Source organism: Lethenteron reissneri, chromosome 61, assembly GCF_015708825.2.
Source record: "Lethenteron reissneri isolate LAM-NWPU_2019-01 chromosome 61, ASM1570882v1, whole genome shotgun sequence".
NCBI lineage: Eukaryota > Metazoa > Chordata > Hyperoartia > Petromyzontiformes > Petromyzontidae > Lethenteron > Lethenteron reissneri.
In genome coordinates, this window is record NC_083839.1 from 5,270,504 (window position 1) to 5,286,151 (window position 15,648).

A 15,648-nucleotide genomic window follows, 5' to 3' on the forward strand; every position below is an offset into this window, starting at 1 on the left:
TCACTTATTTGCCCACGTGGTTAGTCCGTCCGTTCGTGCGTTCACTTGCTCGCTCGTCTTGCGTGCGCATGCACGTCCCATGTATGCGCGTGGGCGCGCGCGCGTGTTTATGTACACACAAAGATGCGTGTACGCAAACAAGCACGTTACGTACACGTGCCTGTTTACGTAATGCTCGTGAGCGCGCATTACGTACGCGCGCTACGTACGCGCGCTGCGTACGCACGCTTGCTCACAGACACATGCGTGCGTGTGTGTGTGTGTGTGCAGCGTGTACTCGGGCCACCAGTCGATCCTCATCCCGCCGTCGGAGCTGGAGCTGAACGTGTCCCTGTGGCTGTCGGCCGTGAGCCAGTACCGCGTGCGGGACCACCTTCTGCTCCTACTCCGCCATGGAGCTGTGCACACGCGGTCTCGGCACCCAGACCGACGCACTCAAGGTGGGGGGGGGGGGGGGGGGGCTGGTGGGGGGGGGGGGGGGGCTGGTGGGGGGGGGGGCTGGTGGGGGGGGGGCTGGTCAGGGCGTTAGGTGGTCGGAGGTGTACGAGAAGTGTACGGCGCTACACGACCGCTCAGGAATATTTCGTTACGCAGGAGGAATCCGATGATCTATAAAGCTCTCTTTTGACAGATGTCCCAGTAGGGGCACGGGGGTCGGAACGTTACAACAACAACAATACAAACACGACGAAGTGCAAAGTAGAAGAACGGTAAACAGATCACTGTAAAAACAGACATGTACACAACTGGTGAAGGAAAAGCCCACCGAGCTGTGAGCTTATGTTTCAGAAGCGACGAACCCAATCGAGAGTACACGTACCCTGGCGGCACAAGTGGGCTACTCAACTCGGCTGGCCTGGCTGATGACATTAGATGTACGCGTTGTAGCCCCGCCGCCGCTGCTGCCGCTGCTGCTTTGCTCAAACGCCACACGAAGAAGAAGAATGTGACTGTGCGTGCGGTGTGTGTGTCTGCGTGCTGTGTGTGCGGTGTTCTGTGTGTGTCGATGTGCTGGTGTGCTGTGTGCGGTGTGCTGCGCGCGGTGTGCTGCGCGTGTCGGTGTGCTGCGTGCGGTGTGCTGCGCGTGTCGGTGTGCTGCGTGCGGTGTGCTGTGCACGGCGGTGTGCCGCGTGCAGGCGCGTGGCGTGGACCTGTCGCGGGTGCGCACGTGCGTGGTGGTGGCGGAGGAGCGTCCGCGCGCCACCCTCACGCTCTCCTTCTCCAAGCTGTTCCGCCACCTGGGCCTGCACGCCCGCGCCGTCACCACCGCCTTCGGCTGCCGCGTCAGCCCCGCCGTGTGCCTGCAGGTGTGCCACCCTGCACCTCCCCACACCACCCTGCACCTCCCTGCACCTCCCTACACCACCGTGTACCTCCCTACACCTCCCTACACCACCGTGTACCTCCCTACACCTCCCTACACCACCGTGTACCTCCCTGCACCTCCCTGCACCTCCCTGCACCTACCTGCACCTCCCTACACCTCCCTACACCACCGTGTACCTCCCTACACCTCCCTACACCACCGTGTACCTCCCTACACCTCCCTACACCACCGTGTACCTCCCTGCACCACCCTGCACCTCCCTGCACCTCCCTGCACCTCCCTACACCTACCTACACCACCGTGTACCTCCGTACACTTACCTTGAACCTTCCTCCACCTCCATGCAATGCCCTGCACGTCCCTGCATCTACTTGCACATCTCCACACCGCCCTGCACCAACCTCTGCTTCTCTGCTCGCCCGCCCTGCACTCGCCCCCGAATCAAACCCTCACGCCGGCTCCTCCGCGTCCCTTCTCAACCTCGGGCCGCACCGCCTGCCCCCCCCCCCTGCCCCCCGTCCGACTGGTGGCCCGTCCTAATATGCCTTCCTGCCCTCCTCTCCCCCTCTCCCCCTCTCCCCCTGGCCCCTCCCACCCACCGCGCCACCTCCAGCCTCACAGGCTCGGGAAGACGTCAGAGCAGGTAAAGGTCAGAGGTCGGAATCCTCCTCCTCCTCGTCTTCCTCCTCGTCCGCCACCCCTCCTGCTCGTGTGCCGTGCGGTTCAAGGCGGCTTGTGTGCGTTAGCCGTCACCGCCTGCGGGTTCAACCGGTTGGGAAACTGGTCACCGGCTTGCCGGACGTCTATTCAACGTCCAGGGCAAATGTGGCACGCGGTGGTCAGCCGCCGCGTGTGAGCGTAGAGAAAATAAAACTACAATTGCATCTTAAACGAACCCCGCACAGCCGGAGTTCAATTCCCGCTCACAGCCAACATCGGTGACGAAAATCCGAGCCGCTCACTGGGCCTCCTCTAGGTCGACTGAGCCCTAACAGAGTAACTGGCGTGGTGTGTTAACCATCCCTCGGGTGGCAAAGGCCGGCCTGGTGTGGTGCTTGACCACCCATGTGCTTTACCGGCCTTAATGGGTGCTCGCTAACAGCACAGTGGCTGGGAGATGTTAACTATCTTGCCTGGTATACAGGAGGTCGTGGGTTCGATCCCGACCCTGACGCCTGCTGCTGTAAATTTGGAGTTTGTGCGTCTCTCTCCCTGTAGTCGCGTGGATTTTGCTTCGGGTCCTCGGGTTTTTCCCTCCGCATTGAGAATCAACATCAGCACGCATGATAAGCCACTTCGTTGAGCTGTCATTTGTGGCCAGGTCGCTTATGAAAAATAGCTACATAGCTCTGTGGGCCTTACCTGGTCAAATTAACAATAGTTAGTTGAATTTCAGGCTTTATGGGGATCTCTGTGTGTGTGATGTGCGTGATTTGGTAGGGGATTGTGGGCTTGTGCGCTGAGCGGTGTGATGAGCATTGTGCTGGCCGTGGTGTTGATCGTGGTGCTGAGCGGTGTGCCGAGTGGTATGTGATCATGGTGCCGAGTGGTGTGCCGAGCGGTGTGTCGAGTGGTATGTTGATCATGGTGCCGAGTGGTATGTTGATCATGGTGCCGAGCGGTGTGCCGAGCGGTGTGCCGAGCGGTGTGCCGAGCGGTGTGCCGAGCGGGTGTGCCGAGTGGTATGTTGATCATGGTGCTGAGCGTGGTGTGCCGAGTGGTACGTTGAGCGGTATGCTGAGTGGTGTGCTGAGTGGTATGCTGAGCGGTACGTTGGCCATGGTGCCGAGTGGTGTGCTGAGTGTGTGCCGAGTGGTGTGCCAAGTGGGTGTGCCGAGTAGTGTGCCGAGTGGTGTGCCGAGTGGTGTGCTGAGTGGTGTGCTGAGTGGTATGCTGAGTGGTATGCTGAGCGGTACGTTGGCCATGGTGCCGAGTGGTATGCTGAGTGGTGTGCTGAGTGTGTGCTGAGTGGTGTGCTGAGTGGTATGCTGAGTGGTTGTGCCGAGTGGTATGCTGAGTGGTGTGCTGAGTGGTGTGTTGAGTGGTATTGTGAGTGGTATGTTGGCCATGGTGCCGAGTGGTATGCTGAGTGGTATGCTGAGTGGTGTGCTGAGTGGTGTGCTGAGTGTGTGCTGAGTGGTGTGCCGAGTGGTATGCCGAGTGGTGTGCTGAGTGGTGTGTTGAGTGGTATGTTGAGTGGTATGTTGGCCATGGTGCCGAGTGGTGTGCTGCTGGCCGCGTGTTTCTCAGCAGAGTGCGGCAGGGCCCGACCCCACGACGGTGTACGTGGACACGAGGGCGCTGTGGCACGACCGGTATGCACAACCACACACACACACACGTGTGTGGTGTGTGTACCCGTGTGTGCGCGTGTACCCGTGTGTAGTGGTTAGCACGCCGAGCTACGAACCTGGTAGACAGCGTTCGATTCCCGCTCGACTCGGCCACAAACGAGTACCTGGTGCGGTGTGTAAAGATCGCCACTGGGGAGACAAAGGCGGCCGGGCGTGGCGCTCGCCACCTCCCCCCCCCCTCGTGTGCCGTGCCGGCTTTCATAGGTGCTCGCTAACAGCACTTGTCCCAACAGTCTGTTAAGGCTACACGGGGGATCTTTGTCTTGTGTGTGTGTGCAGGGTTCGGATTGTGGAGAGGGGAGCTCCTCACAGTGTCGCACTGATGGAGTCAGGCAAGGTCAGTGTCTACACGTGGCTAGCCCTGCCAGTGACTGGTCCAGGTCTGGTAGCTATAGACTCATTCTTTTTATTGACTGTTCACGATGTTTTCCAAAACTAATCAATCTTTGCCTCCCCACTTTCCCTTGTCTCCATGTCCCTTTTCTGTCTCCTCTTGTCCCCGTGTGTCTTCACATGTCCCCATGCGTCTCCCCGTGTCTCCTTGTATCTACTCATCTCCCTGTGTCCCTGCATGTCCCCGTATCTCCCCGTGTCTCCCCGTGTCCCCCCACGTGTCCCCATCTATGTTTGTCTGTCCCACCTTGTATCTCTGTCCTTGTATCTCCCCGTCGCCCCGTGTCCCCGTGTCCCCTCAGATCCTGCCGGGCGTGCGGGTCATCATCGTGAGCCCCGAGCACCGGGGTCCCCTCGGGGACTCCCACCTCGGGGAGGTGGGGCCCCCAACAAACCACACCCCCCCCCCACCCAAAAACAAAGCCCCCCCCCCTTGTAGCCTTCACAGGCAGCACGTGACGCACGAGGGGCTCACGCCGGCGGGTAGCGTGGATGGGTGCGGGAGGTGACGCGGACAGACACGGGTGGGGGGGGGGGGGAGACACGCACGGACAGACACGGGGGAGAGGGGGGAGACACGGTACGGACAGACATGGGGGGGAGGGGGGGAGACATGCACGTGCGTGGACGCACAGAGTGATGGATAGAAGGGGTGACATGCAGACACAGACAGACAGGGTTATGCACCGAGGAAACGCGGAATAACTGCACCACAAACCCAGCCACCCGGGTTCAAGTCCCGCTCGGTCAACCGCGGCCGGAGACGATTACCTGAACCTGCCGTGGGCCTCGCGGAGGTCGACTCGGCCTCAAACGAGGACCTGGCGCGGTGCGTAAACGTCGCCACCGGGGAGACAAAGGCGGCCGGGCGTGGTTGCTGGCTCCACCCACCCGCTAACAGCACTTGCCCCAACGGTGTGTCGAGGCTACGCGGGGGATCTTTGTCTCCGTAGATCTGGGTGAGCAGCCCGCACAGCGCCAGCGGCTACTTCTCGGTGCACGGCGACGACGCTCGCTGCTCCGAGCACTTTGGAGCACGGCTCAGCTTCGGCGACACGCACACGGCGTGGGCGCGCACCGGCTACCTGGGCTTCCTGCGGCGCACGGAGCTCACCGACGCCAGTGGTGGTGCGCGTGCTCGTCTGTGTGTGTGTGTTCCTGTGTGTGTCTGCATGCATAGTGGGGGAGCGGTAGTGTAGCGGTTAGCGCGCTGCACTATGAACTTAGCGACCCGGGTTCGATTCCCGCTCACGGCCAACACCAGTGACGATTATCTGAACCGGTCCTGGGCCTCCCCTAGGTCGACTCAGCCTGAATGAGTACCTGGTGCGGTGTGTAAACATCGCCACTGGGGAGACAAAGGCGGTCGGGCGTGGTGCTGGCCACCCACCCCCTCGTGTACCGTTCCGGCCTTCATAGGTGCTCACTAACAGCACTTGTCCCTACAGTCTGTTAAGGCTATACGGGGGATCTTTGTGTGTCTGTGTGTGTGTGTGCGCGCATATGTATGTATGTATGTTCGTGCGTCTGTGTGCGAGTGTGCATATGCATGTATGTTCGTGTGTTTGTGCGTCTGTGCACGCGTGTGTATGTGCATGCGTGTGTACGTACGTGCCTGTCTTACGTGCCAGAATGTGTTGCAGGACGATGTATTTTTTCACGTCTGTGTGTGTTTGTGTGTGTGGGGGCCATCCCGACTTTCCTTGGTGCTCGCTAACAGCAGATGTCTCAAGAGTCTGTTAAGGCTACACGGGGGAGATCTTTCTCTGTGTTGCGTGCGTGTGCGCGTGCGTGTATGTGCGTGCGTGTATGTGCGTGCGTGTGTGTGTGCGTGTGCGTGTGTGCGTGTGTGTGTGCGTATGTGCGTGTGCGTGCGTGTGTATGTGCGTGTGCGTGCGTGTGCATGTGCGTGTGTGTGTGCGTGTGTATGTGCGTGTGCGTGTGTGTGCGTGCGTGTGCGTGCGTGTGTGCGTGTGTATGTGCGTGTGCGTGCGTGTGCGTGCGTGTGTGTGTGCGTGTGCGTGCAGAGCGCCACGACGCGCTGTACGTGGTGGGCGCGCTGGAGGAGGCGATGGAGCTCAAGGGGCTGCGCTACCACCCCATCGACATCGAGTCGTCCATCCTGCGCGCCCACCGCAACATCGCCGAGTGGTGGGTGGGGGGGGGGGGGTCCCGGGGGGCACGCGCACACACACACACGCACACACACACGCGCACAGACACACACACACACGCACACACGCACGCACACACACGCGCACACACACACGCACACGCGCACACACACGCACGCACACTTTCGGCGTGCAAGTGAGGGGGGCGGCGTAGCGTCACGTGGAGCGCGAGTCTGCGGGGCAGCCTGGCTCGGGGTAGTCGGCTCGTGGTGGTGCTAAGGCAGTAGTAATTGTTGTTGTTGACGAGTAATAGTTGTTGTTGTTGTTGACGAGTAATGGGTGTGTGGTCATCAGCGCCGTGTTCGAGTGGACCGACCTGCTGGTGGTGGTGCCGAGGCTGTAGTCATTGTTGTTGTTGTGTAATAGTTGTTGTTGTTGAGTAATTGTTGTGGTGTCACCAGTGCGGTGTTCGAGTGGACCGACCTGCTGGTGGTGGTGCTGAGGCTGTAGTCATTGTTGTTGTTGTGTAATAGTTGTTGTTGTGTAATTGTTGTGGTGTCACCAGTGCGGTGTTCGAGTGGACCGACCTGCTGGTGGTGGTGCTCGAGCTGCAGGGCTCCGAGCAGGAGGCCCTCGACCTCGTCGCCCTCGTCACGGCCACCGCCCTCGAGGAGCATCACCTCCTGGTGGGTGGGGGGGGGGGGGCTGGTGGGGGGGGGGGTGACATTGTTGCCCTCGTCACAGCCCCCACTCTCGAGTGGGTAGGGGGCTAGGGGTTGGGGTGCCCAGAATGCGTGGAACGTTGGTGGAACGTTGTTCCAACGTTGCACGTATTACTAGGTGGTGCTCACACTGTCCCCAGCTGTCTGTTTCAAAGTCTTCATGATGGTGGTGGAACGTGCCGATGAAGAGTTTGGTGATTGCGGTGATGAAGTTGATGGTGGTATGACAATGATGATGGTGGTGGTTGTGATGATGGTGAGGACGATGCTGGTGGGGTGTCGGTGAGAATGGTGGTGGTGGTGACGTTGAGATTTCGGGGTGACGGTTGTAGTGGTGGTGGTTGTGGGGAGCAGTGGTGTAGCGCTACAACCCGGCGACCCGAGTTCGACTCCCGCTCACGGCCAACACCATTGACCATTATCTCAATCGGTGCAGAGCCTCCCCTAGATCGACTCAGCCTCAAATGAGTACCTGGTATGTGTGTAGTAAACATCGCCACTCGGGAGACAAAGGCGTGGAGTGCCGTGCCGGCCTTCATAGGGGCAACCCACTAACAGCACTTTCCCCTTTTAAAATCCTTTATATTAAGTTCGCTTGCTTGCTTGCGACCGTGCAAATCTTTCGGTCGTTTTTTAACCCACTTCCCGTGATCCAATCGAGCTGACATTTTGCACACAGACTCGTTGTGCGTGACAATTAATGTTCGTGAAAAAATTTTCCCAAAATTTTACACTTTTTAGGCCAAAAATTCTTATTTTACATTTATTCAAATACAACTCATTCATGGCTTTGGCTGAACGTCACAGTGTAGGAGCCCAGAGCATGACACCTCCACAGGCCGTGGCGGAGTACCGCAGTTGGTAGCGCCCTCGCTTCCTATGCCAAAGGTCGCGGGATCGATCCCCGCGTCCTCCACAGGCAAAGATATTTTTAAATCCTTTATATTAAGTTCGCTTGCTTGCTTAGGACTGTGCAAATCTTTCAGTCGTTTTTTAACCCACTTCCCGTGATCCAATCGAGCTGACATGTTCCACACAGACTCGTTGTGCGTGACAATTAATGTTCGTGAAATTTTTTTTCCAAAATTTTACACTTTTTAGGACAAAAATATTATATTTAATTACCAATTGCTTAATACTGGCAGACAATCATCTGACCCATAGGTGGCAGCCATCTCAAGCCAGAGGACGAGAGGACTCTAGCCGCCACGCATATAAAGGATTTAGAGTGAAAAACTTTGTTTTTACTGGTTATACTTATTAACACGTAGACTTTCCCCTACCGTCTGTTAAGGCGACGCACGGGGGATCTTTGTCCTGTTTTGGTGGTGGTGTTGTCCATCCCTCCACCCGTCCCATCCCTCTCTCGTCCACCGCGGTAACGACGGCGTCTTTCCCCCCCCCGGGTGGTGCAGGTTGGCGTCGTGGTGGTGGTGGACGTGGGCGTCATTCCCATCAACTCGCGCGGGGAGAAGCAGCGCTTGCACCTGCGTGACGGATTCTTCGCGGACAAACTCGACCCCATCTACGTAGCCTACAACATGTGACGAGGGCACGCGTGACGGCACGTGTTGACACGCGTGTTGATTAACGTTACGAGACGTCATGACGCACGCGTGGTGGCACGTGACGACTCGTGGCACGTGACGACAACGCGCGACGGCACGTGGCACACTATGGGGTCACGCCGTGCAACGTGGACACGCGCGCCGGTAACGTACGCGGAGTGATGGACAGATGTGGGTGACGTGCAGGCAGACATACAGGGTACACACGGACGACACGCGCAGTGCGCTCACCGCTCCACCACCACTCCCACGTACACTGCACAGGACGCACACACAACACACCACCTCGCGTCAACGGCCAATAGCAGCAGAGCCAGTGGTGGAAATTCCACGTTACTATGCCGGGGACCAGTGCAGCAACAGGACAACCCCTGTTGATTTCCCTCAAAGTGGTGCTACTCCTCCTATCCACCCAGGGAAGGACGATGGCTTTTCCGTCGCAACGTCCTGCGTGTGAAGTTGCTCATTGGGAGCCGCTATGCGTGAGCGTGTTTAGCCTGGAAAGCCTCACGGAGCCACAAGACTCCTTTGCAGGGGTGCGGGGGGTCCTGCCATGTGTTCACAGTACGGGGGGGGTGGCGGCGATGCTGCTGCTGTTGCTGCTCCGTGCGATGCGAATGCAGTGATGTTTGCGGTGATTATTTAGCAAGTGGTGATGATTTGGTGGATATCCGTTGTTTCCGTTGTTTGTGCGTGTGTGGGTTGTCGCCATGGGATGAAACGAGAGAACGCAGAGGAAGCCCCGTGGCAGGGAACGGGGGGGGGGGGGGGGGGGGGGGGGGGAGAGAGAATGTGTAGAATGTGCACGCTCCACGCAGACTGGCACTCCGAGGTCGGGAGTCCAACCCAGGCTCCTCCGTGGTGCCGCCGACGTGAAGGTCACGTGTTTAGTTGTGGAACGGAGCGAGCCGCCGATTCGCCGCTGACTTTTTGGAGTCGGATCGTGTCGGTAAAAAAAAAAAAGAATTGCGTGTGTAATAGTACCCTCTTCCACCCGATACGGCCGATGTAGCAACATTGCCACGTCAAACAAACACTGCCAATTTATTGTTAGAGACACGAGCCCACGGCCGTGTGACTGTGGTCATGTGACCCAAACGATGGACCATAAAATCAACCCATAGAGACCCAATGAGACACAGAGACCCATCGAGATACACTCAAGACAAGCCACAGTTACGGGCCGCACGGTGAACCCGCTGTGGTCTGCGCTCCTTCGTGTGTGCGCGTGTTTAACTCATTTCGCACCGTACGTAACCAACCTTGCTGATCGGAGGTGCGGGAGAATGACAAACTGGCACGGAAAAAGCAGTTCAACAGAAATAATTTTGCAATCTGGATTTGCAAAGGGAAAAGTGGTAGGCAGAGGAAAGTGATTAAGGGACCCCTCGACTTTGTGTGTGTGCGTGTTCAACTTCTTTCGTACCGTACGTAACCAACCGTGCCGATTGGAGGTGCGGGGAGAGAGTGATCCACACACAATGTGTGTCGCACCTCTGGCGAGGGTGGTTGGCTACGTACGGTGTGAAGGAAGTTCAGTTCAACATACGCACAGCAATTGGGTCGACACGGACGCTTCGCTGGAAGTTACAACCAGCATCGTCGGGCGAGTTACTGAAGCGATCTGCCCCAAAGCAGTCAATTGTGAATCCAGTTCTATTTAGCACAATAGTCTCAGACATATGTTATATATATACGTCACTACCTAAACAAATTGTATAAAAAAGATTTAAGATAAATACTGTGTACATTGCATAAGTCGTGTGTATGTACAATACCTGGAAAGGTAAAGATTCAAGCCTCTGGGATCTAGGTGTGTTTGGCCTACTCTTCCACGTTGGACGAACGTCAAGAAAGGTGTGCGTGTATGTACATATTGTTAGCCAGTTGTCTAAGTCGGTCAACCCGTGGCACCCGAGTCTGTTCTGTGACCTCCTGCCAGCGAGCATTCGACGCTTCAAGTGGCCTCAAAGTGCACCCGGCCTGGCACAAGCGCTGTGGTGACATCACCGCCACTTAGTGGTCAATGGCGGCTGTTGTCATTGTTGGCACATTTGGCAGCACAGGAGGTGCCTCTGCCAAGTTAAGGTCGGTCAACCAATGTGGCACCTGCCTGGGTCTGTCCCGGGACCTCCTCCTGCACCTAGCCTGGCACAGGAGTCCACTAATGGCACTTATCTGGGTCTGTTCCGTGGAGCTCCTGGCAACAGCAGCAGCGCCTTCCACACCTTCGTGACAGCCTTCGAGGTGCACCTGGCCTGGCACAAATAGCGTGGTGACGTCACTGCCACCGAGTGTGAAAATGGCGGCTGCTGTTGTGCACATATACATACAGACCGAGACTCCTCTACTTACGAACATTCGACTTACAAACTCGGATACGAACAAACCTGGTCCGCATGTCAAGTTGCCCGTTTGGACCGCGAGTCGTACATCTGCAGAACATAAAGAACCAGTGGCATCTACATCTGCAGAACACGAAGAACCAGGTGGCATCTACATCTGCAGAACATAAAGAACCAGGTGGCATCTACATCGAAAGAACGCGAAGAACCAGTGGCATCTAAATCTCTAGAATGTGAATAACCAGTGACATGTACATCTGCAGAACGTGAAAAACCAGTGGCATCTACATCTGCAGAACGTGAAGAACCAGTGGCATCTACATCTGCAGAACGTGAAGAACCAGTGGCATCTACATCAAAAGAACGCGAAGAACCAGTGGCATCTACATCAAAAAAACGCGAAGAACCAGTGGCATCTAAATCTATAGAATGTGAAGAACCAGTGACATGTACATCTGCAGAACGTGAAGAACCAGTGGCATCTACATCGAAAGAACGCGAAGAACCAGTGGCATCTACATCTGCAGAACACGAAGAACCAGGTGGCATCTACATCTGCAGAACATAAAGAACCAGTGGCATCTACATCTGCAGAACATAAAGAACCAGTGGCATCTACATCTGCAGAACGTGAAGAACCAGTGGCATCTACATCTGCAGAACGCGAAGAACCAGTGGCATCTACATCTATAGAACGTGAAGAACCAGTGACATGTACATCTGCAGAACGTGAAGAACCAGTGGCATCTACATCGAAAGAACGCGAAGAACCAGTGGCATCTAAATCTATAGAATGTGAAGAACCAGTGACATGTACATCTGCAGAACGTGAAGAACCAGTGGCATCTACATCGAAAGAACGCGAAGAACCAGTGGCATCTACATCTATAGAATGTGAAGAACCAGTGACATGTACATCTGCAGAACGTGAAGAACCAGTCGCATCTACATCTGCAGAACACGAAGAACCAGGTGGCATCTACATCTGCAGAACATAAAAAACCAGTGGCATCTACATCTGCAGAACATAAAGAACCAGTGGTATCTACATATGCAGAACGTGAAGAACCAGTGGCATCTACATCTGCAGAACGTGAAGAACCAGTGGCATCTACATCTGCAGAACGCGAAGAACCAGTGGCATCTAAATATATAGAATGTGAAGAACCAGTGACATGTACATCTGCATAACGTGAAGAACCAGTCGCATCTACATCTGCAGAACACGAAGAACCAGTGGCATCTACATCTGCAGAACACGAAGAACCAGGTGGCATCTACATCTGCAGAACATAAAGAACCAGTGGCATCTACATCTGCAGAACGTGAACACCCAGTGACATCTACATCTGCAGAACGTGAAAACCCAGTGACATCTACATCTGCAGAACGTGAAAACCCAGTGACATCTACATCTGCAGAACGTGAAAACCCAGTGGCATCTAAATTTATAGAACGTGAAGAACCTGTGACATGTATATCTGCAGAACGTGAAAACCCAGTGGCATCTACATCTGCAGAACACGAAGAACCAAGTGGCATCTACATCTGCAGAACATAAAGAACCAGTGGCATCTACATCTGCAGAACACGAAGAACCAGTGGAATCTCCATCTACAGAAAACAAAGAACCAGTGGCATTTCCATCTACAGAAAACGAAGAACCAGTGGCATCTACATCTGCAGAACGTGAAGATCCAGTGGCATCTCCATCTGCAGAACACGAAGAACCAGTGGCATCTACATCTGCAGAACACAAAGAACCAGTGGCATTACATCTAGAGGAGATTATACAACTTTTAAAGCCATTTCTCCATGTTTAGTGGACACACGCCATATGACGTGTTTGGAATCGACAGGAATAAAGTTGCACTTACAGGAGTCCCTGTATATATACTTATATATGATATATAGTATATATATGTACATACATAGTACGGATATAAACGCAATACGCTGTGTGTATGGGGTCGGTCAAGACACGTGATTTGAGTCGGGGGTTATTTTTTTGGCGAGTTGACAAAAGTCAACAGTTACTTTTTTACGTTTACTCTCCTTTAATGTGTAGAGTCGCTCTTTGAATCGATAAGCATTTTCCCCAAGTCGTACACAAATTATTCACTATATAGAAAGATAGACTGATGGTTAATTTAGTGGACGAGACGAGGGTTCTGTATAGGACGATTTGCTGGCTTCAGACAAGCGGCGGCATGGTTAGAAACAATTCTAGATTTGAAGCTTTCGTGACTGCAAGGATTCATATTCTTAGGTTTTTTCGATAAAGTCACATAGGTAAAAAACGTTAAAAAGTGAAATAAAATAAAAATCACGACGTTTCGGAGGCAACACAAGCTTCCGTCTTCAGGTGGTACCGTCACAGCCACGACAGCTGTATCAAGCAGTAGCTCCTGCAATCTCTCATTTACTTGATTGATTTTTATTTTATTTTACTTTTTAATGTTTTTACCTACGTTTTTACCTACGTGACTTCACAGTCCAGTCAGCCAATTGCTTTCCATCGATGTTCATCATGTAGTCGAGTGAAAGTTGTTTTTTTGCTAGTTTTAAACACGTCATAGTAGTAGGCTTTCGCGACCAATCTTATCCATGAGGTTTTTTTTTAGGATGAAATCGCGTCCAATTGTAAATGTCGTGATTGGTTTACCCTCAAACACAGTTGTGCTGAACTGGTAATTAATTGGCGTGTTCTGTTTAAGTGACAAACCTTCCTAATTGGCTGCGTCACGTGGTGGCGGGTTTAACGACACATTTCTATTTACGCGATCTAGCCCAAAAAAAAAACCCTCTTATGTATTTTGTTATTGAATTTGAAGGTCACAAGCGGTGATCGGGTGGCTGCAGGGGGTTCCGCAATGTCCATGTCGGGAACACGACACGAAGCCACTTCCACCGAGTCCCCGGGTTCCGGGGTCCTGGCTTCTCAGCTGTCCTTCAATTCTAAAAACCGGGTTCTCAAGCGAAGCGAGTCGGTGGTCTCAGCCCAGTCACCAATGACTGTGCAGTCAACAATGACTGGGCAGAGACCCGTAGACTCTGGACTCAGTTCTTGACAACCGCGGCAAAGTCCCCCCGTGTGCTGCGGGAACAGCACGGCGTTGTCAAGCGAGGCGGCGCGAACCCCTCCATGCCGTTCAGTGGCCGATCCAGCCCCCCGCCCCCCCCCCCCCGCACTCCAGCCCCCGCACCCCCATGGGTGGGACCGGGCCCGTTCCTCTAAGTTTGTAACTCTTCTTGCGTATGGCTAAGTCAGTCTGTGTCCCAACTGCTAAGTTTGTGTATTTGTATATAACAGGCGTGTATATATATGTCATATGGGTTCACCCGTGCAGTAGGATGACACTCAATATGCGTATCGGTTTGATCGCTCGCTCCTCTGTGTGACTTGTGGAACGTAGCATTGACTGCCTGAGTCGCCTTCTACTCTGCTCAGTCACAGGGGCTCAAAGTCCCCACCCTCTCCAGCCACTTCATTCTCTCCTCTGCCTCTACGTGCTTTGAGTGGCACACTAATACTCACCTACTCACCATGCACTCGCTCACTCATCCACTTACCTATTCGCTCACCGACTTACCCACTCACCGAGCTATTCAGCCATTCACTCGCAAACCTACTAATCTATTCACTCACCTACTCACCCACTAACTCACTTACCTTCTCATTCACCCACATATTTACGCACATACTCTTTGGTTCTTTCGCTAAAGTCACGTAGGTAGAAAAATAATAGATCACGACGTTTCGGTCGCAACACAAGCAATCGTCATCAGGTGGGACAACCACAGCAAGAACAAACTGCTGAAGTAGGCGACCTCTGCCATGGCACGAGGTTATATAATAGGCCTCGGCAGTAGGGGGAGGAAAGACAAAGGGGGGGGGAGGCGGGGCAGAAAGTGGACCCCGCAGCAGCAATCGCGATCGAAACGTCGTGCTCTATTATTTTTCTACCCACGTGACTTTACCGAAAGAACCAAAGCGCATGGATTCCTGCAGTCACGAAAGCTTCAAATCAATATTTACTCACCTTCTCACCCACCCACCCACCCACTCTCCCACCTAGTCACTTGGGATCTCATCCGCCGCCTCCCTCCCCTACCGTCTCTCGACTCCAATGAAATGTCCCCATCTCTGTCGGGCAACCCGGCAGACGTTGAGTTGATCGGTCGCGCTCCGAAAACCCGCGGTGGTTTCCGCTCAACGGGCGCAGGGCTACAGCCACGAGAGGGCGCGTGGCCTGTACAGTCACAAACTTGAATGTCGAGTGTGTTGCGTGCGCAATGCATTGACAGAATAGCGTAACGAACGCGAGGCAGAACAGGGGGGTGCCTTGCCCCCCCCCCATGCCCCCCACCCCCCCCTGCCCCCCCCACCCCTGCCCCCCCCCCTGGTGGTCAAAGTTACGAGTTGCCCCCCCCCCCCTCCCCCCTTGACCACCACCATGATGAGATTTGTTTGCAACAGTATCAAAGAACAGCAGTTATTGAAAACGCGGTTTACTTTTTGTTTCTAGCACGGAGCTGTCGAAGGCTGCATTTTACCAGGGCGTTGGAGCGCCCCCCGACAGCGTTCAATGTTCGATACCGTGAGCGTAACGACGATGTGGATGATGGCAAGCGATAAAGTAGCCTCGAGGGTGCGGCCGTGCGAGACAAATCACAACATTGGGGGGCCCACCTGACCCATTGCCACACTCCCTGAGCTCACGATGTTGTTGCCACCACGCTCACCTGCGCCCAATTGAAGCCACGCGTGCCCCAGGCTTTTTGTACCTTTGAGCTCCATTCACCTGCGCCACGGGTACTGTGC

The 15,648-nt window shown here is 54.8% G+C and overlaps 1 protein-coding gene across 3 annotated transcripts; it reads left to right on the forward strand.

Moving 5' to 3' along the window:
* Positions 1-302: 302 nt before the first annotated feature.
* On the forward strand, positions 303-15,191 carry LOC133358379 (disco-interacting protein 2 homolog C-like). 3 transcript variants are annotated; one of them, XM_061576687.1, is made up of 10 exons: positions 303-440; positions 1,137-1,307; positions 1,941-1,970; positions 3,578-3,642; positions 3,961-4,018; positions 4,377-4,451; positions 5,028-5,202; positions 6,102-6,225; positions 6,754-6,874; positions 8,326-15,191. In XM_061576687.1, exons 1-10 carry the CDS (start codon positions 393-395, stop codon positions 8,455-8,457), a joined length of 999 nt encoding a protein of 332 aa, XP_061432671.1. In that variant the 5' UTR covers positions 303-392; the 3' UTR covers positions 8,458-15,191. The 3 variants fall into 3 exon arrangements, with proteins under 3 accessions (XP_061432671.1, XP_061432672.1, XP_061432673.1); XM_061576688.1 differs by having other exon boundaries at positions 3,581-3,642; XM_061576689.1 differs by lacking the exon at positions 1,941-1,970 and having other exon boundaries at positions 3,581-3,642.
* Positions 15,192-15,648: the final 457 nt, after the last annotated feature.

What these genes read in the sequence shown, in the direction of transcription:
- LOC133358379 (XM_061576687.1), top strand. Translation starts at nt 393, where the DNA reads ATGGAGCTGTGCACACGCGGTCTCGGCACCCAGACCGACGCACTCAAG. An exon ending in TCGGGAAGACGTCAGAGCAG is followed by an intron (nt 1,971 to 3,577) that starts GTAAAGGTCAGA and finishes CGTGTTTCTCAG; the next exon opens with CAGAGTGCGGCAGGGCCCGA. An exon ending in AGGGCGCTGTGGCACGACCG is followed by an intron (nt 3,643 to 3,960) that starts GTATGCACAACC and finishes GTGTGTGTGCAG; the next exon opens with GGTTCGGATTGTGGAGAGGG.